At 43.9% G+C, this 27,347-nt stretch overlaps 1 protein-coding gene across 1 annotated transcript; it reads left to right on the plus strand.

Moving 5' to 3' along the window:
* Nucleotides 1–27,301, plus strand: pitrm1 (pitrilysin metallopeptidase 1). Its single transcript, XM_079529826.1, has 27 exons — nucleotides 1–383; nucleotides 3,089–3,191; nucleotides 5,346–5,452; nucleotides 5,810–5,961; nucleotides 8,853–8,967; nucleotides 9,294–9,390; nucleotides 10,145–10,305; nucleotides 10,477–10,603; nucleotides 10,777–10,865; nucleotides 14,041–14,169; nucleotides 14,287–14,400; nucleotides 14,534–14,630; nucleotides 19,220–19,354; nucleotides 19,766–19,904; nucleotides 20,066–20,182; nucleotides 20,976–21,105; nucleotides 21,430–21,550; nucleotides 21,876–21,952; nucleotides 22,251–22,416; nucleotides 23,100–23,200; nucleotides 23,360–23,480; nucleotides 23,772–23,828; nucleotides 24,910–25,022; nucleotides 25,399–25,521; nucleotides 26,117–26,262; nucleotides 26,465–26,567; nucleotides 26,728–27,301. Exons 1-27 carry the CDS (start codon nucleotides 337–339, stop codon nucleotides 26,819–26,821), a joined length of 3,081 nt encoding a protein of 1,026 aa, XP_079385952.1. The 5' UTR covers nucleotides 1–336; the 3' UTR covers nucleotides 26,822–27,301.
* The last annotated feature ends 46 nt before the right edge of the window (nucleotides 27,302–27,347 follow it).

Raw genomic sequence — 27,347 nt, forward strand, 5'->3', positions numbered from 1 at the left:
AACGATCGCGGACCTTAGAGTATGTCGCGGACGCCGAGAGTTGCTCAACGAGGCTGTTGTGTTCGTCGATCTCAAAGCCATGTGGATGGGAATAACGCATAGCTCAATGGAATGACGCCGGTCACTTACTAGTTTACGATCCGTGCTCCGCGCAGGTGCTCCTTCGTGTCGATGCGCACCACCGACCCAATGTGTCAGCTCCAGCAGGCATGAGAGAGAGAGGGCATGCATGGACACAGGATGCTCTGTAACACATTTAGATTCATATTTGACAATAATAGATGTTTTATGAGTTGGAACCGTTATTGGTCTACATTTGAGAGACAATAAGAAGAGATGTTTCGGCAAACGAAAACGGTGCTCCAGAAACTTGGATGTCTAAGGTGAGAGAACTATTATAAACAACTATAGACCCTTTCGGGACCCTTGTTTACCTTTTCTGTAGCCATAGCCCTGGTTGCAACACATTCTCATAATACAGTATAAAACAGTACGAGCGCCATGTGGCTACCTTTTCTGTATTTGGGGAGACGGTACAGAAAAGGTAACATGGCAAGGGTCCCGAAAGGGGCTAATAAACAACTAGCCATGGTTCACATGACGCTCGTAAGTTGTTCTATAACGCAATGAACAACTGATGCAACATTGCAACCCCACCGTAAACTCGTCCTAATTGCCCCAGAATGGCTGTGATATCATATTCCATATTCCCAGCTCCCCCTGTGTGTATGCTCAAAGCGGGCAGCGGCAGCATTACACGTTGCGTATGCACGGTGTCGCTGTGTGTGTGTGTATATTGTATACTTAACTCACCCAAAAATGAATTCCTACGAGTTGAGTTGGGGTCATCTAGTTAAGTTTCATATCCATTTAAAAGTTATGGCAGAAAACGTGTAGATAAATATCCACTTCCCCACCCAGACCACATTCTCTCCACTACTTCCACCAGTGAGCTGATAGGGTATGGGGGCGGGACACTCAATCAACAGGTCAGGTGTGATGAATTAAAACACCGCACATACTTGTATAGTATACTATAGTAACAGTTACGAGGGAACGCCTACTTCTGGACCCACCGAAAACTTTGATTGATTTAAATATTTATTAACAGTTTGCAGAATTACAGTACATTTCAAGCACAAACTCAATACAACGACTGCTAAATGTGCTGGTTGGTACCTTGCATGGCTTCCGCCGCAAAAGGTGTATGAATGTGTGTGTGAATCAAGGGGGCAGGCAGACTTTCCAACGTTGAAGCTCTGGGTCCTAGTGGTAGGAGGAGGGACTACAGGCGGACCCGTGGATTCATGACCGGGAAACCCCGTGCAGCTGGGCTTTAACGTTGAGCGCTCGGTTGCCCTACGTCACTCAGGACCTCAAAGTTGAGGTCCTGGGAGGGACTTCCGGCAGTCTTCCGGGTGCTTCAAAACGCCACTGAGCAACTTCCACTGACATGAATAGCTGGGGGGGCGGAGCTTCGCGCTAGTTCAGTCTCTATTATATATATACTCTATGGTGTGAATCAAGGGGGCAGGCAGACTTTCCAACGTTGAAGCTCTGGGCCCTAGTGGTAGGAGGAGGGACTACAGGCGGACCCGTGGATTCATGACCGGGAAACCCCGTGCAGCTGGGCTTTAACATTGAGCGCTCGGTTGCACTTCCGCATTTGACCACCAAAATTTGGTGGTCAAATGCGGAAGTAGACGTTCTGAGACGGTACTTCCGGCAGTCTTCCGGGTGCTTCAAAACGCCACTGAGCAACTTCCACTGACATGAATAGCTGGGGGGGCGGAGCTTCGCGCCAGTTCAGTCTCTATTATATATATACTCTATGGTGTGAATGGGTGAATGTAATGCACAATCTATGTAAAGCGCCTTGGATAAAGGCGCTATATAAATGCACCATTTACCATTTAACTGTGAGTGGACGACCCAATTAAGCATTACACTTGTTTACAAGAGGGTCCACCATGTTCAATTCATCAAAACATTTAGAGACGTACAAATAGACACTTCTATATAGTCAAAGAACAGAACAGGAATTCATCAAATCTACCAGTGCTCCAATTATTTTTTCCCATAGGGATTTACAAAAATATTTATATCAATTAGAAAGAGTCGAGCCATCCAGGATCCTGGTGAATCATGACCATCAAAGTGATAAAATGATATAAATATATATATATTGAATATTTATACTATACTATAGAGGGTATGCGCGTGACATCATATCATACCCAGAAGTTATGCGGGAACGCCTACTGAGTGGTAAACAAAAACTATTTTCTGGCCTTGACAGCTCGTATATCCAAACAGAAAAGTCCTATCTGCATTAAACTACCGTAAACTCACTTTGCCACTCGATTTTTCCACTCGATCTGCCACTCACTTTATGCATGCGCCCTTTATAGTACTAGACCGGTGCCCGGCTGTAGAGCACCCTCGGTAACGATGGAAGTTGGAGATCCATGCCCCACCCGGCTATGCAATACCCGTTGTACCCGTGTCAGAGTACCCATTCCACCCATCTGTCTGTGTCCCTGTTATGCCCATATATGGAGACAGACAGAGACATGGTGCATTTATAGATAGATAGATAGATAGTAGGGGTGCAACGGTTCACTTAGCCCACTTAGCACATATATAGATATGGACGACTGGCATCGTCGTCATCGTGACAGGAATTCAGCCGACTCTATTATAAAGAGTGATTGTTGCCTTTGAGGTTATTCAAGCAGCATTTGCTATGCTCCTCGGGAGAGACTCCAACGGCTTCCGTACAAGACAGCGATATTTGGCCTTACAACCCAGATATTGTTGTGTCATAGATTTAGACATCCCGGTTAAGTTCTCACCGGACACCACTGCGGCAGGTCCTAAACCCAGGGAACCAGTCCCCTTTGAGTAGTATTTAATAGGACGTTTGCATAATATTGTTCAGTCTTACAATGCTTTCAGGCCTCATCCGCATCGCATGGTGCATGCCAAGAATGAGGTAGTAAATATTCATTATAATAATAATATTAAAAGTGAATGTATGTAATAACCATTCCAGGCCTAGTCCTAATAGTAAGCTGTGCTCTTGTAGTTTCAGAGGACAACGTTCATGCAGGTTGCAGAGCACCTCCGCCAAGGATAGAGCGTTGCAGTACCAGGCAGGACAGAAGATTCATGGCTTCACCATCAGAGAGGTATACAGAGTGAAGACGAAACTCACCTTAACACCCTGAGCGCACAGGACTGAGTTCTCCGCCCTATCATTAGTAACGCCCAGTAAGGCTGCAACAACGAATCGATTCAATCGATAAAAATCGATAATTAAATTCGTTGCCAACGAATTTGATTATCGATTTAATCGCGGGTGTTTTCCAACATTAAAATCTAACGTAAAGCTGCTTTCTTTTTACCGTTCAGTAATGGCACTAGGCTGAACGATCAATATGCAACGGGTCGGTATAAACAACACGAGATTGTCTTGAACGTGACCTGAGCGCTCCGCATAGGGAGGCATACTATGGTCCGACGGAGCATTGGTTCGACATGCGTCCGCATTTACCCCTCTCTCTCTCCCAACTTCAGTCTCCCACACACACACACACACACACACAGAGAGAGAGAGAAAGAGAGAGCGTCAAGTGGCTCTGTGGCTGCGATGAGCTCCGCAAAAACAGCTGATCTGTGAGCTCATCAACAGGTTGCAAAATGCCCCAAACAGGTCCCAAAACATCGCCGCCACTGTCCATATTTTTTGTCGTTATGACCAAAAATGCTCCCCAAAGTCTGAATCTGTGAGCTGCTTGCAGGCAGGCTACGGAGCACTAGCAGTGTAGCTAGTTAGCTCCTCAAATTTGTTCCACCTGTGTTACTCAGCAGCGCATTGAAGTGGGCACAGGGCAAAAGCAGAACGTTTTGCTTAAAGGGGCATTCCACTCATTTTCAACATTTTACTATGTCATTAATGTACCTTAGAGCTGTTGTGTGGAAATAATACAAAAGTTCCCCCATTCTGCGTTTCCTAGAACTAGAGGTCTGAATTATTTTTTTTCCATAATTACAGTTCTAGGAAACACAAAATGGGGGAACTTTTTTATTATTTCCACACAACAGCTCTAAGGTATATTAATGACATAGTAAAATGTTGAAAATGGGTGGTTTTCCCCTTTAACAATGATCAGTTGTTCAGTGCTGTTTAACTTTGGCAATAAGTGATACTAGAGCCTAGAGAACATGCTAATATGGCTGCTAAATAAGAACGGTTTCCTCTATCAGCTAGCATGCTGGTGTGTGTGTGTGTGTGTGTCTGTGGGACAGTGGTTCTCATAGTGGGAGTTTCAGCTAAATTATAGATAGTTAGCAAGTAAACCATCATAACAGAGAGTGCAAAAATGGAACCAAATGGACTCTCAAAATTGACATTGATTTTACAATAGAAATAAAATAATAATAAATTGGGGTCCCAGAGATAGAAATGGAAAGAATATACATGGTCAACATTACAGATTACAGTATCATTACAAGTACAAGGAATGGATAAAAAAAAGGGGGTAAAATATAGATTTTGAAGGAGTATTCATTTGTATTGTCTTTATTGTTAGTTACAACATGCCTACAATAACTTGAAGCAAAATTTTAAAGGTAATTGTAAAAAGGTGCCATAATCCGATGAATCGATTCATCGTTTAAATAATCGCCCGATGAATCGATTATGAAAATAATCGTTAGTTGCAGCCCTAACGCCCAGTGCTCAAGACGGAGATTGATCAAAAGGACGGAGATTATTGATATCAAACCCGATCGTCTGTTGCGCAACACTGTTATTTTCCGGTGGGACATCATCGAAAATGTTCCCCCCCATTCTAGCCGACTAGATCGAAAATCTTAAAACGTGAATAACTCTTATCTAAATCATTCCGTCCAATTCTAAGAAAAGATTATGTGTTAGATGGCCCACCGCGGTCCCGTCACTAGTCGCGTTAGAATTAATCATACCTCTCGTTGCCGATCGCCTCAAGAGTGTTTTGGCTACATCAAGCTACTTCAACCACATCCGGGATAACATCCGGTCCGTCGCTAAATATGCTATAAATATATGCTATAAATATGCTATAAATCGCTGGGCGCTATGATTTAATGGATTAAATAACCCCGGGCGTTCGGGTGTTAACCACTTCCCTTTTGTAGGCATAGCAAGATGTTCAAACATTTAGAAGTTTTTTCAGAAGAGCACACTGACGACACTCCAGTATGACAGCTTGGAAAATAAATAAATGAACGCTGGCTACTTTATCATTAGCAGAATTTATTGTAAGTCAAAACTTACAATTCTCTGTCATTCATTTGCCCAGGTTGTAGCGGTCCCTGACCTGTTCCTCACAGCGGTAAAGTTGACCCATGACAAAACAGGAGCCCAGTATCTGCATGCTGCCAGAGATGACTCCAACAATCTCTTCAGGTTGGTCAAAATCAGCTTGATATCATAACATGACACACAGCATCTCAAAACACCGTCACTGTTGTGTATTGTCTCGGTCGGATTGAATGTCCAAAACTTACTTTTCAGGATTCAAATTCAAAAATAGCAGATCTACAAGCTCAAAGTGCGTCTCTTCACGCAGCATTTCGAGCTTGTGGATCTGCTACTTTTTCTACTTTTGTGTCATGCTCAAGTAGGGCATACATACACATACACATACTGTACATTTAAAAAAAACACAAAGTTTTAAAATGGAGATAGATTTCTGCCCGACAGCAACGATATATTTACACATGCAGTAGTTCCCCCAGGTTTACTGTACTCTTACTGTTCCAGCGTTCAGCTCAGGACCACTCCCATGGACAGTACGGGGGTCCCACACATTCTGGAACACACCGTGCTGTGTGGCTCAGAGAAGTACCCCTGCCGAGACCCCTTCTTCAAGATGCTCAACAGATCCCTCTCCACATTCATGAACGCCTTTACAGGTACAATGTGGAATGTGTCTCAATGTGTGGGCTTATTGAGACCACCACACCATTTGACCACACACTGATCATTTACTATTTACCACACTGTACGATCAGTGTTGCATCAGTGATTTAATCTTTCATGGTACGCTATTTTAATGACGTCACATGCATGTCACCTACACTAGGATTTAGCAGGTCACACAATGTATCATTGATATGCATCCAGGCTCATTCCTGTTATTTCACGCTACGCTAGTGCGACACTGCACTTTTTTGTAAACTTTGTTTAGAGATGTGAACTTAGGGGTTGTTTTTGATCGATGCATGTGCAGGCTCCTGAAAAATCTTTAGGCCGACGCTGTGGTACTGCGTGCAATGAGAAATGCATCACTGTGTACGAAATTGACTGTCTTAACGTTGTCCCAGTCACAGAATTTCCACATTGTTACCAAAGCATTCATCATTTCATTCATTCATTTATTTATTTATTTCGAACATATTAAAACATAAAAGAACAGGCAATGGAAATAAAGGAAGAACTAGATTTAAAATAATAATAAAACAAGAAATAAAACAAGGGATATCTAAAAAAAAAAGGGATAGGAAGAAGTTTAGTTAAAAACTTATCGGGTCCTACCTAGGGTTGGGATTCGTTAGGATTTTAACGGTTCCGGATCCTTCCCGGATCCCTCTTAACGGTTCCGGTTCCTAACGGTTCCCTTAACGGATCCTAATATTATTTTTTCCCCCTTTTTTCTGACATAGATTATACTTATATTATAACTAACCTAACCAAGTACATAATAAACACAAATTAATTAATTCAATTATTGAAAATGCACTTTACAATTATGAGGTGGCACTATTATTTAAACTTCACCACCACCACCAGCAGCTAGCCACCACAACAATATCATTGTTGCAATTTGTACTGTATATTGCAATTTGTAGCCTACTGTATATTAAATATACAGTACACATTGCAATAATGATATTGTTGTGGTGACAAATGTTGTCTTTAATGTTCAGATTAATGTAATATGAAGGACCCCTTACCCTAATGGAAACAAGTCAGTGCTTTCTTGGATTATAAAATCCTTTTAGCATACCTTGTATTGAACTGTATAGGCTACGTTCCTGTGCTTTTTTCTGCAAACTGTTTATAAAGTAATCAATCTATGGAGGTATATGCACCTAAACGCTGGGCTCTCAACAGTCACGCGATTAATTTAGAGCCAAATCAAAAGCAGTTGAGTTGCTTATAAGTTGTAAAAAATAAGTGCAGACAAATTGATTTGGCTCTATAGTTAACGTGATTCATAAAATATCAGACAGAAAGACGTCGAGTCATTGGCGTTCTAAATTAACACCATTAACAACAGTTGTACAATACGCCTAATGAAAAGCTCTGTAGACGTTAGTAGTTTTTATTTTCTATTACGTTACTAGCCTGGGGAAAGTAAACCAGCCTTGCATCAGATCGTCCCCCGTCGGCTGTGGTGAAGCTGCGGGGAGAGCGGGCACGGCTTTCCGCATGGCTCACAAACGCGATCTGCCTAGATTATTCTCGTGAGTTGTGGACTCGTGTAGGCATATTGATTTTGAGATGTTTCCTCAATGTGGACGTGGTACAAGTTGCAACAACCTTTGCAGAGGGAACTATAGCATCGCATTTATTGCACTTTGCGTGCTCACTGCTCAGCCTCAGTCATTTCCCTCTCTGTTAACCACACTTTGGAGAGAGATCTGTGCGACATACTGTCCCAGTGTCCCACTCGCTCCGCGGCGGTCGCTGAATGCACAGAACAGTGGGTGGGCGTATCCTCCCCGACCCCACTCACTCTGTAGGTGGGGTGACGTCACCCCAGGCTCTGCTTGCATGCACACACAGACACAGCGGAGCTAAATGACGACTGATGAGAACCGTTTGGGGAACCGTTAATAAAAAAACGATGGAACCGGCTCCGGATCCGCAATGTCGGAACCGGGTCTGAAATGGACCCGGTTCCGAATCCCAACCCAGTCCTACCCCTTCTTTGTGTATCAAAAAAATAACATAAAATAAATAGTCAAGCATATACTGTACAAGACAGTCGAGGGTCAAGGTTGACCCTTGAGGACATACATTTATACACTCACAAAAGCGTATGCGTACACACTGTACCCAGCTATTCTATCCTATATATATATTTATTATATCTTTTTTAATAGATATAATTCATGAGGCCATTATAACAGCTACAGGTTTCATGGTATCAATCACTGTCTACTAGCCCATTTAGACCTGGAAAGAGTTGTTATACCCAGTTTAAATCCGGGAAAGCATCTGTGTCATTTTAGATGTTGCTATGTACCGTATATAGCAACATTAAAATAATGAGAAAACGTAGGTTAGAATTTAGAAGGCGTTTTTAAAAACAGTTTTGTGACAAATGGCATGTTGGTATTATCATCTCCCATTGGACAATTGCCAACACAGGTCTATTCTGCCTTTACGTTTTTGTTTTCTGAAGGTTAAAACATCCAAGCATACATTGATATCATTGCATAGATAGTCGTAAGTCGTTGCACAATCTGACAGCTGACAGGTAGTCAATTCAAGTCACACAGTCAAGATTTGACCTTTTTTCCCCCATTATACAATGTGACATGTCATGATTGTATAAGACATGCAGATTTACACACTTTGATACTTATTTCATAATGGTACTTTCCAGCCATTATCTGCTATATCCGGGACCAGGGTTATGTTATGAGATTAGACTGATGTCTAATAGACAATCTACTTTTTGAATGTATATATTCTGCAATGTCATATAAACCTTATACTGTAGTGTGCAGTTAGTATTCATCAGCTAGACCTTGTTTGTTAATCAACATGTATCATTGTAATTCTTTATTCATAGCCAGTGACTACACCATGTACCCATTCTCCACCCAAAATGCGAAGGACTTCCAGAATCTTCTGTCAGTGTACCTTGACGCAGTGTTTTTTCCATGTCTAAGAGAGCAAGACTTTTGGTGAGCATTTTGTAGCTAATATGGCAGATCTAAATGATGTTTGTGTTAACCTGTTTGGCGTACTAGGTGCGTGGGTTCTATCACATCAAAACACCTCAGACAGTCCGTTAAGTCAGTCACAGAAAAGTATGTTAAATTGACTTTCAAAATGCTCTTCTCTGTTTGTCCTAACATTCTGGCCATCCTGAGTACTTTCCTATGTGGTGAACCTCACTCCCACCCATCTCTGGCTCTCTAAGCAGGTTGAAACGGACCACAACAAGTATTTGCCAGTTCTATTTAATCCGGCTCTGCTAGAACCATAATGATGTGTATTAATCTTCCAGGCAGGAGGGCTGGAGGCTGGAGAATGAGGATCCTAAAGACCCAAACTCCCCTCTCGTGTTTAAAGGAATCGTGTTCAACGAAATGAAGGGGGCTTTTGTAAGTTCACTGACACTGTATCTGTCACCAAGCTTCCTCACTACATCAGTCGTGGATAAACCCATGGGTACATGGATGAGATTTGTGTGTAGGTGTTATGCATGTTGCCTGTGATTTGATTTTTTAAGCATAATTTATGCAAAGATTGTTATTCATTTAGGGAGTAATTAAGAGATATAGAATATTAGACTGCAATACAAACAGTTTACAAAGAGTACTCTTGACTTACTCATCATTTGGAGTATTATGTGAAACCATTTTCTTAAAGTGTTCTGTCTCTAGAGTGAGCAGTGTTCTGTCTCTAGAGTGAGCAGTGGATAGGATAGACAGAGAAATGTGCCTCAATTGAGTAACTTTCTATTTTCTACACATCGCTCTAGTCTAGACTGAGGCACACAACACTTTTCCCCCCGTAATAATACTCCAAATGACAAGTAACCCGATTTTGATGTTTTTAATCAGCAAAACACATCTCGCACACCTCTGAACTAAGTTTTCTGAAAATGTTCCAATATGAATTCAACAATTACAATATACTGTACATAGCAACAAGAACCCCAAAATGGGTTCCCGTCCTGAAGGGGTAAAACACCAAAAGGGCTACCCTTCCTGAACAAGTATAAGGAGAACAGCAACACAGCCTCGCATTTTGTACAGCAATGATAGACGTCCAGCATTGCAGTATTTCCAGACCTGATCTAAACCTGTAACTGTACTTTCCTTACAACATTAAGTGATGTTTTTGTTTTCCCAGTCGGACAATGAGCGTGTGTACGCCCAGCACCTGCAGAATAAGCTGTATCCAGACCACACTTACTCTGTGGTGTCAGGAGGAGAGCCGTTGGACATCCCTGACCTCTCCTGGCAACAACTGAAGCACTTCCACGCCACGCACTATCACCCCAGCAATGCCCGGTACACACACAGCCATGCCTCAGAAATGCTAGCTTTACGAGCACACATACACACATACAGATTCTGACACATCCTAGCAATATGAGAAAGGTTGTAAGCTGTCATCTATGTGTACCCTATGTGTTGGCATCATTGTCAATTGTATTCGTACCCTTCCCCACCTCTGCCCAGATTCTTCACCTATGGAGACCTGCCATTGGAGCAGCATCTCAAACAGATCAATGAGGATGCTTTGTCTAGGTTCGAACACATGGAGCCCAACACACAGGTCCCCTCCCAGCCCCACTGGACCAACCCCGTAAGACAATAATTGTATTATTTAATGTATTTCATAGAAGATGATCAAAAAGTAAAACATATTGATAATTCGCATAATGTTATTTTCATCCTTTCAGCCATAACCTTTAAATAGGATTAAAATGGTCCAACTGTGTGTTGGGTATTATTCAGCATGTGTTTGTTTTCCCCCAGAGGGAGGACCATGTGACATGCAGCCCTGATGCCCTGGCTCCAGACCCCGCCAGACAGAACACACTGTGTATGAGCTATCTACTGGGAGAGTAAGTCCTACCAGAACACACTGTATGAGCTATCTACTGGGAGAGTAAGTCCTACCAGAACACACTGTATGAGCTATCTACTGGGAGAGTAAGTCCTACCAGAACACACTGTATGAGCTATCTACTGGGAGAGTAAGTCCTACCAGAACACACTGTGTATGAGCTATCTACTGGGAGAGTAAGTCCTACCAGAACACACTGTGTCAGTGTGTATGAGTTATCTACTGGGAGAGTAAGTCCTACCAGAACACACTGTGTATGAGCTATCTACTGGGAGAGTAAGTCCTACCAGAACACACTGTGTATGAGCTATCTACTGGGAGAGTAAGTCCTACCAGAACACACTGTGTATGAGCTATCTACTGGGAGAGTAAGTCCTACCAGAACACACTGTGTATGAGTTATCTACTGGGAGAGTAAGTCCTACCAGAACACACTGTGTATGAGCTATCTACTGGGAGAGTAAGTCCTACCAGAACACACTATGTATGAGCTATCTACTGGGAGAGTAAGTCCTACCAGAACACACTGTGTATGAGCTATCTACTGGGAGAGTAAGTCCTACCAGAACACACTGTGTATGAGCTATCTACTGGGAGAGTAAGTCCTACCAGAACACACTGTGTATGAGCTATCTACTGGGAGAGTAAGTCCTACCAGAACACACTGTGTATGAGCTATCTACTGGGAGAGTAAGTCCTACCAGAACACACTGTGTATGAGCTATCTACTGGGAGAGTAAGTCCTACCAGAACACATTGTGTATGAGCTATCTACTGGGAGAGTAAGTCCTACCAGAACACACTGTGTATGAGCTATCTACTGGGAGAGTAAGTCCTACCAGAACACACTGTGTATGAGCTATCTACTGGGAGAGTAAGTCCTACCAGAACACACTGTGTATGAGCTATCTACTGGGAGAGTAAGTCCTACCAGAACACACTGTGTATGAGCTATCTACTGGGAGAGTAAGTCCTACCAGAACACACTGTGTATGAGCTATCTACTGGGAGAGTAAGTCCTACCAGAACACACTGTGTATGAGCTATCTACTGGGAGAGTAAGTCCTACCAGAACACACTGTGTATGAGCTATCTACTGGGAGAGTAAGTCCTACCAGAACACACTGTGTATGAGCTATCTACTGGGAGAGTAAGTCCTACCAGAACACACTGTGTATGAGCTATCTACTGGGAGAGTAAGTCCTACCAGAACACACTGTGTATGAGCTATCTACTGGGAGAGTAAGTCCTACCAGAACACACTGTGTATGAGCTATCTACTGGGAGAGTAAGTCCTACCAGAACACACTGTGTATGAGCTATCTACTGGGAGAGTAAGTCCTACCAGAACACACTGTGTATGAGCTATCTACTGGGAGAGTAAGTCCTACCAGAACACACTGTGTATGAGCTATCTACTGGGAGAGTAAGTCCTACCAGAACACACTGTGTATGAGCTATCTACTGGGAGAGTAAGTCCTACCCGAACACACTGTGTATGAGCTATCTACTGGGAGAGTAAGTCCTACCAGAACACACTGTGTATGAGCTATCTACTGGGAGAGTAAGTCCTACCAGAACACACTGTGTATGAGCTATCTACTGGGAGAGTAAGTCCTACCAGAACACACTGTGTATGAGCTATCTACTGGGAGAGTAAGTCCTACCCGAACACACTGTGTATGAGCTATCTACTGGGAGAGTAAGTCCTACCAGAACACACTGTGTATGAGCTATCTACTGGGAGAGTAAGTCCTACCAGAACACACTGTGTATGAGCTATCTACTGGGAGAGTAAGTCCTACCAGTTAGGGCTGTCACCGTATAGGAATTTAACTTGTGGTGGCTCAGTATACGGTATTATTGTGGTGCCTGACACCCCCTTTTTTAATGCTAAATAAATACACGTTACTGTAATATTAAGTACAGTGCTTCTCTTTAAAAGGCAGAGATGATTTAACATTCACTGTGTAAAATCTTAAAGCTATTTGGACATAATCCTGTTCATTGATTAAAGACCATCAATAAGGATCAGTTACAGTGTCTGCTCATGTTGTTTCATGACATACTGGAATAGACTCCAATAGAATGGAACAAACATGGTCATCAATGATCATCATATGTAAACGGTTTGTTGGCTTCATTGTAACAAACATTAGAAATGGGTGTATTTTGTCTTGGGATAAAATACTAACACGTGTTGTGTTCTCTCTGTCCAGCATCACAGATACATTCTCTAACACGTGTTGTGTTCTCTCTGTCCAGCATCACAGATACATTCACGTGTCGTGTTCTCTCTGTCCAGCATCACAGATACATTCTCTAACACGTGTTGTTGTTCTCTCTGTCCAGCATCACAGATACATTCTCTAACACGTGTTGTGTTCTCTCTGTCCAGCATCACAGATACATTCACTAACATGTGTTGTGGTCTCTCTGTCCAGCATCACAGATACATTCACTAACATGTGTTGTGGTCTCTCTGTCCAGCATCACAGATACATTCACTAACACGTGTTGTGTTCTCTGTCCAGCATCACAGATACATTCTCTAACACGTGTTGTGTTCTCTCTGTCCAGCATCACAGATACATTCTCTAACACGTGTTGTGTTCTCTCTGTCCAGCATCACAGATATGTGTTGTGTTCTCTCTGTCCAGCATCACAGATACATTGTGTTGTGTTCTCTCTGTCCAGCATCACAGATACATTGTGTTGTGTTCTCTCTGTCCAGCATCACAGATACATTGTGTTGTGTTCTCTCTGTCCAGCATCACAGATACATTGTGTTGTGTTCTCTCTGTCCAGCATCACAGATACATTCTCTAACACGTGTTGTGTTCTCTCTGTCCAGCATCACAGATACATTCTCTAACACGTGTTGTTCTCTCTGTCCAGCATCACAGATACATTCACTAACACATGTTGTGTTCTCTGTCCAGCATCACAGATACATTCTCTAACACGTGTTGTGTTCTCTGTCCAGCATCACAGATACATTCTCTAACAAGTGCTGTGTTCTCTCTGTCCAGCATCACAGATACATTCAATACTAACACGTGTTGTGTTCTCTCTGTCCAGCATCACAGATACATTCACTAACACGTGTTGTGTTCTCTCTGTCCAGCATCACAGATACATTCACTAACACGTGTTGTGTTCACTCTGTCCAGCATCACAGATACATTCGAAGGCTTCACTCTCAGCTTGTTGTCGTCTCTGATGATCTCCGGACCCAACTCTCCGTTCTACAAGGCCCTCATTGAACCCAAGCTGGGAACAGACTTCTCCTCTGTCGTAGGGTATGTCCACTGTACACCAGCACTACGAGAAACATATTTCACGTACAACGTGATTTCAACTTTCTTATGTGTCAAATGCTGTTTACATGTTTTCATGTAAAATCTTGTGTTGTCCAGTTATGATGGCAGCACCAAAGAGGCATCGTTCAGCATTGGACTCCAGGGAATGGCAGAAGAGGACATCGAGAGAGTCAAACACATCATCAACCAAACCATTGATGACATCATCGAGTGTGTACAGTATAATACATATGTAGTATTATATCTATGTAATGAATGTAATGTAAATGAATAAATACCACATGCAGTGGAATCTAATTTTAATAGTTTGATAATTATCATTTATACTGATCTGCTAACGCAGGAATGGCTTTGAAGAGGAGAGGATCGAGGCCCTTCTCCATAAGATAGAGATCCAGATGAAACATCAGTCTACAAGCTTTGGCCTGTCTCTGGCCTCAGTAAGTACAGACATTATTTGTATTCATAAATATCCTCTCTCTCCAATTCCAATGAAAAGCTAATCCATACATTGATTCCACTGTGCTTAAGACCAAGCAGTACGTATCACCATTCACCACAGCTCCTGACTTACTTGCAGAACATACTTGCAGAATGACAAGAAAATGCAAAAAATATTTTATTTACTGAGGCAGATAAAAAGAAACGTATGGTTCCTCAGTGCTCTGATGAAAGCCTCAAGTGTCTTAGTAAAGAAATAACAGTGAAGAAAATAACCAATTAAATGGAATTGTAAATATCACATTGTTTATACGACCACAAGCACAGCCTTGACTGTCTTTCTCCCACATATTTACGGTCTGACTCTGACCTCCACCACAAACACTGAGCAAATGTTCTGTATACAGAAGTAGTTCCCAGACTTTAGACGTTTGACCCAAAATAGTGACAATTGGAGATCTACAAGCTCGCAATGCGTCACTTCACGCAGCGTTGTGAGCTTGAGTTTTCTAATTTATATAATTTCTTTGATTTTTATTTTATTATCTTCATGAAATTACTGTAAAAAAATCATAGAATTTGTTTTGAATTCATGAAACGTTTTGCAATAATAATAATTAAAAACAAAATGTAGGAAACCCATAAAAATGTGTCTGCGACCCACAAATGGGTCCCGAACCCTGTTTGTGAAATGGTGCGATACAGTATTATACTGCTCAAAATGCCAGCATATCGCAATATGTTTCTGTGCATTTTATCCTTGAATTATCTTTTGTTACATCTACTGCTACTTATGTTGCTGTATACCAAAAGAAACGATTCCAAAACGGTGTACATAAACAAAATCAGGGATGTTAACATTTCCATAGACTGTCCAGGGTGGGGCAGCTCTAAACCTGTTTATTTTTCTGTCAGCATTCTATAGAGCACTGGTTCCCAAACCTTTTAGCCTGTTACCCAAAAGAGAGATTAGATGTTTGCCCTTTTGCTTTTCTGGGAATGTTATTTGAAAATGTTTTGAAATAATAATAATTAAAAACAATATGTAGGAAATAAATAAATAAAGAGACCCATAAAAATTGGTCAGCGACCGAACCTTGGGTCCCGACCCAGTGTTTGGGAAGCAGTGCTAGATAGAGGGAACCTTGGGTCCCGACCCAGTGTTTGGGAAGCAGTGCTAGATAGAGGGAACCTTGGGTCCCGACCCAGTGTTTGGGAAGCAGTGCTAGATAGAGGGAACCTTGGGTTCCGACCCAGTGTTTGGGAAGCAGTGCTAGATGGAGGGAACCTTGGGTCCCGACCCAGTGTTTGGGAAGCAGTGCTAGATAGAGGGAACCTTGGGTCCCGACCCAGTGTTTGGGAAGCAGTGCTAGATAGAGGGAACCTTGGGTCCCGACTCCCGACCCAGTGTTTGGGAAGCAGTGCTAGATAGAGGGAACCTTGGGTCCCGACCCAGTGTTTGGGAAGCAGTGCTAGATAGAGGGAACCTTGGGTCCCGACCCAGTGTTTGGGAAGCAGTGCTAGATAGAGGGAACCTTGGGCCCCGACCCAGTGTTTGGGAAGCAGTGCTAGATAGAGGGAACCTTGGGTCCCGACCCAGTGTTTGGGAAGCAGTGCTAGATAGAGGGAACCTTGGGTCCCGACTCCCGACCCAGTGTTTGGGAAGCAGTGCTAGATAGAGGGAACCTTGGGCCCCGACCCAGTGTTTGGGAAGCAGTGCTAGATAGAGGGAACCTTGGGTCCCGACCCAGTGTTTGGGAAGCAGTGCTAGATAGAGGGAACCTTGGGTCCCGACCCAGTGTTTGGGAAGCAGTGCTAGATAGAGGGAACCTTGGGTCCCGACCCAGTGTTTGGGAAGCAGTGCTAGATAGAGGGAACCTTGGGTCCCGACTCCCGACCCAGTGTTTGGGAAGCAGTGCTAGATAGAGGGAACCTTGGGTCCCGACTCCCGACCCAGTGTTTGGGAAGCAGTGCTAGATAGAGGGAACCTTGGGCCCCGACCCAGTGTTTGGGAAGCAGTGCTAGATAGAGGGAACCTTGGGTCCCGACCCAGTGTTTGGGAAGCAGTGCTAGATAGAGGGAACCTTGGGTCCCGACCCAGTGTTTGGGAAGCAGTGCTAGATAGAGGGAACCTTGGGTCCCGACCCAGTGTTTGGGAAGCAGTGCTAGATAGAGGGAACCTTGGGTCCCGACCCAGTGTTTGGGAAGCAGTGCTAGATAGCGGGAACCTTGGGCCCCGACCCAGTGTTTGGGAAGCAGTGCTAGATAGAGGGAACCTTGGGTCCCGACCCAGTGTTTGGGAAGCAGTGCTAGATAGAGGGAACCTTGGGCCCCGACCCAGTGTTTGGGAAGCAGTGCTAGATAGAGGGAACCTTGGGCCCCGACCCAGTGTTTGGGAAGCAGTGCTAGATAGAGGGAACCTTGGGCCCCGACCCAGTGTTTGGGAAGCAGTGCTAGATAGAGGGAACCTTGGGCCCCGACCCAGTGTTTGGGAAGCAGTGCTAGATAGAGGGAACCTTGGGCCCCGACCCAGTGTTTGGGAAGCAGTGCTAGATAGAGGGAACCTTGGGTCCCGACCCAGTGTTTGGGAAGCAGTGCTAGATAGAGGGAACCTTGGGCCCCGACCCAGTGTTTGGGAAGCAGTGCTAGATAGAGGGAACCTTGGGTCCCGACCCAGTGTTTGGGAAGCAGTGCTAGATAGAGGGAACCTTGGGCCCCGACCCAGTGTTTGGGAAGCAGTGCTAGATAGAGGGAACCTTGGGTCCCGACCCAGTGTTTGGGAAGCAGTGCTAGATAGAGGGAACCTTGGGTCCCGACCCAGTGTTTGGGAAGCAGTGCTAGATAGAGGGAACCTTGGGTCCCGACCCAGTGTTTGGGAAGCAGTGCCAGATAGAGGGAACCTTGGGCCCCGACCCAGTGTTTGGGAAGCAGTGCCAGATAGAGGGAACCTTGGGTCCCGACCCAGTGTTTGGGAAGCAGTGCTAGATAGAGGGAACCTTGGGTCCCGACCCAGTGTTTGGGAAGCAGTGCTAGATAGAGGGAACCTTGGGTCCCGACCCAGTGTTTGGGAAGCAGTGCTAGATAGAGGGAACCTTGGGTCCCGACCCAGTGTTTGGGAAGCAGTGCTAGATAGAGGGAACCTTGGGTCCCGACCCAGTGTTTGGGAAGCAGTGCTAGATAGAGGGAACCTTGGGTCCCGACCCAGTGTTTGGGAAGCAGTGGTAGATAGAGGGAACCTTGGGTCCCGACCCAGTGTTTGGGAAGCAGTGCTAGATAGAGGGAACCTTGGGTCCCGACCCAGTGTTTGGGAAGCAGTGCTAGATAGAGGGAACCTTGGGTCCCGACCCAGTGTTTGGGAAGCAGTGCTAGATAGAGGGAACCTTGGGTCCCGACCCAGTGTTTGGGAAGCAGTGCTAGATAGAGGGAACCTTGGGCCCCGACCCAGTGTTTGGGAAGCAGTGCTAGATAGAGGGAACCTTGGGTCCCGACCCAGTGTTTGGGAAGCAGTGCTAGATAGAGGGAACCTTGGGTCCCGACCCAGTGTTTGGGAAGCAGTGCTAGATAGAGGGAACCTTGGGCCCCGACCCAGTGTTTGGGAAGCAGTGCTAGATAGAGGGAACCTTGGGCCCCGACCCAGTGTTTGGGAAGCAGTGCTAGATAGAGGGAACCTTGGGTCCCGACCCAGTGTTTGGGAAGCAGTGCTAGATAGAGGGAACCTTGGGTCCCGACCCAGTGTTTGGGAAGCAGTGCTAGATAGAGGGAACCTTGGGTCCCGACCCAGTGTTTGGGAAGCAGTGCTAGATAGAGGGAACCTTGGGTCCCGACCCAGTGTTTGGGAAGCAGTGCTAGATAGAGGGAACCTTGGGTCCCGACCCAGTGTTTGGGAAGCAGTGCTAGATAGAGGGAACCTTGGGCCCCGACCCAGTGTTTGGGAAGCAGTGCTAGATAGAGGGAACCTTGGGTCCCGACCCAGTGTTTGGGAAGCAGTGCTAGATAGAGGGAACCTTGGGTCCCGACCCAGTGTTTGGGAAGCAGTGCCAGATAGAGGGAACCTTGGGTCCCGACCCAGTGTTTGGGAAGCAGTGCCAGATAGAGGGAACCTTGGGTCCCGACCCAGTGTTTGGGAAGCAGTGCTAGATAGAGGGAACCTTGGGTCCCGACCCAGTGTTTGGGAAGCAGTGCTAGATAGAGGGCATTCTCCTACAGTATCTCCAAACATACACAAAGGACACGGTTCAGCAGTAGGTCATGGTATTCACTGCAGTTGGTCTATAATCTGAGGTTGTCATTTAATGTCAATATAGCAAAGACACCATGATTTCTAATCGTGCAATGTACAAACAAAACCCAGACACACTGTGATAATGGTGTGTGTGTGTGTGTGTGTGTGTGTGTGTGTGTGTGTGTGTGTGTGTGTGTGTGTGTGTGTGTGTGTGTGTGTGTGTGTGTGTGTGTGTGTGTGTGTGTGTGTGTGTGTGTGTGTGTGTGTGTGTGTGTGTGTGTGTGTGTGTGTGTGTGTGTGTGTGTGTGTGTGTGTGTGTGTGTGTGTGTGTGTGTGTGGTGTGTGTGTGTGTGTGTGTGTTTTCAGTACATAGCATCGTGTTGGAACCATGATGGAGACCCAGTTGAACTGTTACAGATCAGCCACAGTGTGTCCAAGTTCAGACAGACTCTGAAGGACAACCCTCGCTTTCTCCAGGACATGGTCAAACACTACTTCAAGGTGACTGAGAGACCACCATTGGACAATTTGTAGAATTCTATCATACCAGATTGTCAGGCTGCCATGCAAGCTGAAAGCCTAGTCCAATTATTGCACTGAGAGCAATAGTCACTGGCCATTTGAAGTGTTAAACACTGATGTACTGTAACACTGCTGTGGCCCCTGGGAACCACGCGTGGCCCCTGGTGTGACCATTCCCATGCCAGACCGCTCAACAGTGTTTGTGCCAAGTTTGATGTATTGGGGTGGGGGGGGGGGGGGGCAATCATGGCTCCTGGTGAACACCCATAAACTAAAAGAAAATATTAAGTTCTCACTGCAGGAAACTTTATTTGGGTATTTAACAGATTTTCATTTAACTTGTGTGTTATTTCTACATGTAATTCTTAATTCAATCCCTCATCCACACAGGAGAACACCCACAGGCTTACCCTGTCTATGAGCCCAGACGATGCCTATTTGGAGAAACAGGCCAAAGCTGAGGAGGAGAAACTGCTGCAAAAGTCCCAGAATCTGTCTGAGAGTGACAGAAAGGAGATCTATGAGAAAGGTATGATATATGAATTTGGTCTGATATGAAATTATTACAGTAATTATTCTTACATTTTAGGGAAACAAAGCACTTAGTGTTGAAAACTTGATGGGCCATGTTGTTGCCATTGTAAATGATAAGGGAAATGAGGGTTGTTATGTCTGTTGTGTCTCCTGTAGGTTTGCAGCTGTTGGAAGCTCAGAGTGAGACCCAGGACGCCTCCTGTCTGCCTGCCCTGAAAGTCTCCGACATCGAACCCACAATACCCGTCACGCCGCTGGAGATGGGAACTGCAGGTAGTTTAAACTGACAAGGGACTACTGATGATGCCTTCACGCTAGCAGAGAAAATCTATAAAACAGCCAAGCATAGTCAGCTGCATTGTCACAGTCGCAGTTGAAGTGTTGCTCAAGCGGGTGTCAGTGATAATGACTTGTAGTCTGTCACTTTATCGGTGCTAGAGTAAACAATCACAGCATCGGTCCATATGTTTAGGTACTGAGTCCTCTATGATTAGAGGTTTAGGTACACATAACATATACGCTCCTTTTTCATGGACATGACATCACAAGATAGCACGATCAGCATGCACAGTTATTTAGGACATACTTTAATCATCAAGACATAGTTTAATCTGCTGGTAAAACTGGTTCTACGATGTTCCATATCTGCCTAGTGCCTACCAACACGTTTAACTGTGTTCAGTACTTCTTAGCTTCTAATCACAACCCCATTCATGTTATTTTTAATCAATTACTACTTAAACCCTCTAGACTTGGTAAACTGGACTTTGGACTGTACTTGGAACGGCTATGTTTGGCTAATGTTCCCCCCAACACATGGATGCTGGGGTTCATATACTTCATTCACTGGAGCCCTGTACGTGGTCTCCTCCTTTTTCCAACACCAAATCTCTTCACCATAAATAGCTGAATCTACCATCTCACAACGTGTCTCAGTGTGATGCGTTGTGAGCTTGTAGATCTGCTCATTTCAGTCGAATGTTTACCTATTATGACATGGCCAGAATTGGGAGGCCAGGGTTCACAGTTTCACACAGCTGAATGTCACTCTCCTGTTCTCCACCAGGTGGCATCCCAGTGCAGTACTGTGAGCAGCCCACCAATGGCATGGTGTACTTCAGAGCCATGTGTAGTCTCAACACACTGCCTGAGGACCTCAGGCTCTACGTCCCACTGTTCTGTAGTGTTATCACCAGGTGTGTGTGTGTGTGTGTGTGTGTGTGTGTGTGTGTGTGTGTGTGTGTGTGTGTGTGTGTGTGTGTGTGTGTGTGTGTGTGTGTGTGTGTGTGTGTGTGTGTGTGTGTGTGTGTGTGTGTGTGTGTGTGTGTGTGTGTGTGTGTGTGTGTGTGTGTGTGTTCGTTCCTATGCATGTTAATTGTCCCCACTGATGCTGGCATGCATGCGTATTGCGTAGGTAGATTAAAAGTGAAATATGCAGCTGCTGCATGTTTCTTCTGCGCACTGAAACTCTTGAAATGACTTGATGAATGTGTGTGTGTGTGTGCATGTGCGTGTGTCAGTATGGGCTGTGGCTCTCTGGACTACAGACAGCAGGCCCAGCAGATGGAGCTGAAGACAGGGGGCATGTCTGTGAACACGGCGATCCTCCCTGACTCTACAGAGATGGACATGTATGAGCAGGTTAGTAAAACACAATAACAGGTGGGATTGTTCAGTGTACACGTGGATGCAGAGATCGGGCTCCTGGCTATAAAACAATCACTGGGAGAGGACTGAGAATTGAAGATACATTTCTTCCCTGCTCTTCTAAATATACATTCTAGATATATAGACCTAAAATTGACATTCAGACAGAAGTATAGATGACATTGCATCAATTGTTAACTCTGCATACTTCTCTACTATAAAACACACAAACATATCAGGTGATATAGTAGTGAGATGTTTTTTTTAGTTTTTCCAATACAAACACATCATAGTGAATGTCTATCATTCCCTTCACCAGGGCGTGCTCCTGCACTCATCCTGTCTGGAAAGGAACCTTCCTGATATGTTTCAACTTTGGAGCGACATATTCAACAGGTACTGCATCTGGCATTTATACTAATTTTGGGCCTGAAGTTTATTGTCACATCACAAATATGCAGATGTAATAGAGTGGGTGAAATAATTTCCCTTACAAGCTCGCAGCAGCGGTTGTGAAATGTCAAATAACAAAACCGTATCAAATATGCATATGGTGTTTGCTAAACAAAAAAAAGAAAGAAACTTAAGATATAAAGAAAGAGAACATCACTATATGAAATGTGCGAAAATAGAGTTCTAACCTGATACCTTTTGTTATTGTGTTTGATAACATATTTATTATGTTTTCCTCCAGCCCCCATTTTGATGACGAGGAACGTCTCCGGGTGCTGGTGATGATGTCAGCGCAGGAGCTGTCCAATGGGATCTCCAACTCTGGTCACATGTACGCCATGTCACGGGCAGCCCGCAGTCTCAGCCCTGCTGCTGACCTTCAGGAGACCTTTGGAGGGATGGACCAGGTGACCACTTAATGACTCTGTCTCTGTTGGGGGGACAACTCAAATGTCCAAAACTGTTGACTTTTCAGGATTCTAATTCAAAAGTAGCAAAAGCACAAAGCGCACGGCAGTACACATTTCTAGCTTGTGGATCTGCTCTTCTGATGCCTTTTGTCAGTCTCGATGTTAACCCATTCTGGGCGAGAACCCCTTTTGGTGTTTTAAACATTATGTTATAATTTAGCTATTGGAAAATAGCAGATCTACAAGCTCATAGCGTGCCACCGAGTGGCGCAAATCCTGACAGAAAACTGTCAGGATTTAGAATACATTTTATACATTTCGACGTCAGGCCTAAATGGGTTAATTTACAAAATAAAAATGCATTCTCTGCCCTTGACCATGGTGCTGGCATTACAACTGGTCCCCAAGCACTGCATGATGGCTGCTCACTGCTCATTGGGATGGGTTAAATGCAGAGGACAAATTTCCTCAAGGGGACGATTAAGTAAAATAAAAATAAATAATAATAATCTTTTTAAGCCAGCACACAGCAGTATTTCGACTAACAAGGTTATTTCACAGGTATTACTGAGATATATATAAATAGCTATGTGCTCCCAAGTTCATATTCTCAAATCTAAATGGATTTCTCAGACAACCCTAACACACATTAACATTTCATTATTTTATCTTACTGACAGGTGAAGTTCATGAAGCGGATAGCCGAGATGCCCGACCTCACCCAGGTCCTTAGAACGCTCCCCAGGATCAAGCGACACATCCTCAACCCTGACAATATGAGGTGGGGTCCACTTATCTTTCTGAATATTGGCTATTGATGGTTTAAAATTCCCGGCCTTCTATAAATTCTATTCTGTGTTATGTGCATGCATTTCATATTATTTTTACAGATTGTATATTATTTTGTACAAAGATAATAGATATTTTTTTCTATTCATAGATGTGCAGTCAATGCTACACCTCAGAAAATGTCTGATGCAGCGGGGCAGTTGGATCACTTCATAAAAGACGTCGGCATCAACAGGAAAGAACGCAAAGCTGTCAGAGCTCATCTTGTCGAGGTATGGTTTCTTTCGACCAGCCAGTGAGCAGTGGTTTACTTCCCTGTTCAAATGTTTAGCTTCGACAAAGCAGCTGTATAATAAATCCACTCTAGTCACTGACAATGTTGATATCCCTGTGTATTTATTTGGCTGAGAGGGAATGTAATGTAATGTTCTAACACGGATAACGGATAATAAGTGTAATTTGATATATGTTGCCCATGTTCAACCAACCATGTCCTGTCTTTATGATGACACAGTATAAGAATATGCTGTGATTGATTCATGATAACTATTTTAATTTCTCAGAGACCTCTAGACCCTTCGGCTGAACCAGGAGTGTCGCCCTGCAGGAAACTCATCTCTGTAAGTAGATTACACTTATTGTCAATTTATGCAGATACATTAGTTCTTTAAATCATTATGACTAGGGCCTTACCCGTTCTAATATATGAACAGGAAATGATGTACAGTGTGGGTAATATATTGAAACTTTATTTAAAGGATAGCCCCTTGAGATGCATCATCTCGTTTTAGAGTAATGCGATATAATAGATCATGGATTATATTAGTGAACCAAATGGACCCGCACATTCCATTGTGTGGTGACTGTGGTCTTGAAACACCTTTCGTGGCAGCGGTGGCCGAACGGATAGCGGCGCGGTCTAGATACCGGAAGGTTCCCAGTTCGAACCAGCCGTCCGACACGTTAAAATTACCACCGCTGAAATGCCCTTGAACAAGGCATCAACCACTACGATGAAATGTGTTCTATGAGCAGGGCCTGGCTGGAAACAAGTTCTTGAGCTTAGCCCAGATACCCTGGGTAAATATAGATTTCATTTCATTTCATTTCATTAGGCTACTGGAAAAGTGATCAGCAGTGTGTCCCTCGTGAGCACCATGTGGCGAATGCGCCTAGTCGTGGAATGTTACAATTCAGTCTACTGATCATGAAATAGGGGTGTGACAATGTGTCGGCAGTACAGCGCTGGGCCAGGCGCAAAATTGTATCGCCCACTGTTTGTTGTGTTGCGGCTGCAGCAGAGGAAGCATGACAGTGGGGTAACAGCGAGAACGGTGGCCTGTGATGTGTGTAATGCTAGGGGGCGGTGTCATGTTCCCATGTGAAGTCTATGGGGACATTTTAATTCAATAATAAAGGAATTATTCATTTTTAATTTGTTAAATGGGAAAAAGGGCTTTGTTAAGACCTCCATAATATTATGGTCAATGGCTGTGTGAAAAGTGAGAGTGATTGGTGCAGGAAGTGAGGAGCAATGGCAGTGTTTCAGACAGACGGACAGACAGACATTGAGTACATTTTAGTTTGATGATTTTAGTTTGATGATGATGATGATGTGGCAATATTATCCATTCACCTCATTGAATCCTGAAGCCAGTCTTTGATAACACAACATTCCTTCCTACATGTGTCTCCCTGCAGGAACCCGAGTACCAGCCTTGTCATATGAAGACTTTCTATCCACTTCCCTTCCCTGTTAACTTTGTCAGCGAGTGCATACGCACCGTACCATTCACCCACCAGGACTATGCCAGGTAACTGTACTTACTACTTAATGTACCTGTACTGTACCTGATGCTTACACAGTGTGATTGCTTATTACTGGATCATGTTTTTACTTGGTGAATTCCCAGTAAGAGCTTTGATTAGATGATTTCCCGTATGAACTTTGAGTGGATGACTTCTTAGTATGACTTTGTATGGCATCACTTGTCAGTAATGACATTTGATTCGATCACATTTCAGTATGTCATTTGATTGGCTGACATTTCAACATGAGTTGAGCCTATGATGAGCGGAGCCCATCAAGTCATTTTCGCTGAATCTAATTCCAGGTTTAGATGCATTTCCATCTGTAACACTCAGATTAATATCTCTCTGGCTCTCTCTTCCTGACCTTGTCTCCGTCAGTCTGTGCATCCTGGCCAGGATGATGACAGCCAAGTTTCTCCACGGTGAGATCAGAGAGAAGGGCGGAGCCTATGGAGGTGGAGCGAGAATGGGGAGCGGCCTCTTCACTTTCTACTCATATAGGTAGGTGGTATCATTATGATATATCATCATCTCTTTTTATGGAATTTTATGGAGTAAGCAAAGTAAACACATACATCAAATGCAGAGGGACAATGTAGTGCCTCAGTAATCTAGGATCTTACAGTAGGTAAACCAAGAACCTGGAATCAGTCTACACATTATAATGTAAAGATGATGATAATAATAATAATAATCTGCACATTGAAACTATAGGATGCCAGGTAAAGAAATGAACCTGTCATCTAAATTTAGTTGAATAAACTACAGCTTTATTACCTGTTTATGTATAAGCTATATGATTTCCATTATGAGATTATATTTGAAATGTTCTGTCAGGCTTGTCGACTCCCATACATCCCAACTGTAATTCTGGTCTCGTGTCGTAGGACACCGCAAAGAACTGTAGGATACATCCGTCGTTATCAGCTTCTAATTGTAATTGCTTCTAAGTTTTAGCTAAGATGTCGACTATCAAGCATGTTTTCTGAATCTGCAATACCCAATTCACCTTTCTTAGTGTCTGTATGACGTTTCTTAGATGCCTCTCTTTGCTTTCATCATGGGACCATAACTTAACTCCTCCTATCTCCCACAGAGATCCGAACTCAGTGCAGACCCTGTCAGCTTTCCGTAAGGGCGTGGACTGGGCCAAGGCGGGCAAGTTCTCTCAGCAGGACATTGATGAGGCCAAGCTGTCGGTCTTCTCCGCCGTAGATTCTCCCGTGGCTCCATCAAACAAAGGTCAGCCCTGCTCTCCTCCGAGCATTAATAGTGATTTATGTTGTCTTTGTGTGGCTATATTCAGAGAATGGTTATAAAACTGAATTGTGTATTTGAAGACATGGTGTATTGTTTTGAGTTCAAGACCTTATTGTCCTAAAATGAAAATGTGTTGTTCCTCTAAAGCGTGATGTTCGTTCTATTGCATGCCTTCCTGTTACAGGTATAGGTCATTTCCTGAGTGGGGTAACAGATGAGATGAAACAGGCTCACAGGGAGAGGCTTTTCAGAGTATCTGACAAGGACCTGGTGGAAGTGGCTGGAAGGTAATATGTTATACCTACCTAAACCTTTTTTCTACCTCTTAGATTATATTAGGAATTGAGCCATTATTAAAGAGATGACTCATGGATACAATATTTGATGGTGTTGCACGCTGTGGCAGGTGAAACCTGACTAAGTGATTTTGTCTTCATGTTGTTCCAGGTATCTTGGTGTTGGCCAGAGAACGAGTGGCGTAGCTATTTTGGGACCAGAGAATGAGACCATTAGCAAAGACCCTTCATGGCTTGTGAAATAATATTAGGTATTTTGTTACTTAAAACCCCCATCATAGACTGTACAGTGGTATATGAGATATGGTAAATGGTGCATTTATATAGCGCCACACACACCCATTCACACACACATTCATACACCGATGGCAGCGGAAACCATGCAAGGCACCAACTAGCACATCGGGAGCAATTAGGGGTTCAGTGTCTTGCTCAAGGACCCTTCGACAGTAACTCTGGGGGAGCCCGGGTTCGAACTGGCAACCTTACGGTTACCATCCAGGCACTCTACCCCTGAGCCACCGCCGATATACCACTGTACTTAAAACTAACTTTGTTTTGATGCTTAAATATGTTTGAATTGCAACAAGACATTGGGGGGCATTTTCTTTTTCTCTAAAAAAAGAAAAAGAAAATGTTCACTATACTGTTGAATGTCATTAACTCACACACATTTCTCTAGAGGTTTTTTCTTTTTCTTTTTTACTTTAACCTCAGCTTACTTCTAGATTTGTATTGTATTTATGAAAAGGTGACCATTAAATTGTCATG

The sequence above is a fragment of the Electrona antarctica genome (assembly GCF_951216825.1).
Source record: "Electrona antarctica genome assembly, chromosome: 19".
NCBI classification, from domain to species: Eukaryota; Metazoa; Chordata; class Actinopteri; order Myctophiformes; family Myctophidae; genus Electrona; species Electrona antarctica.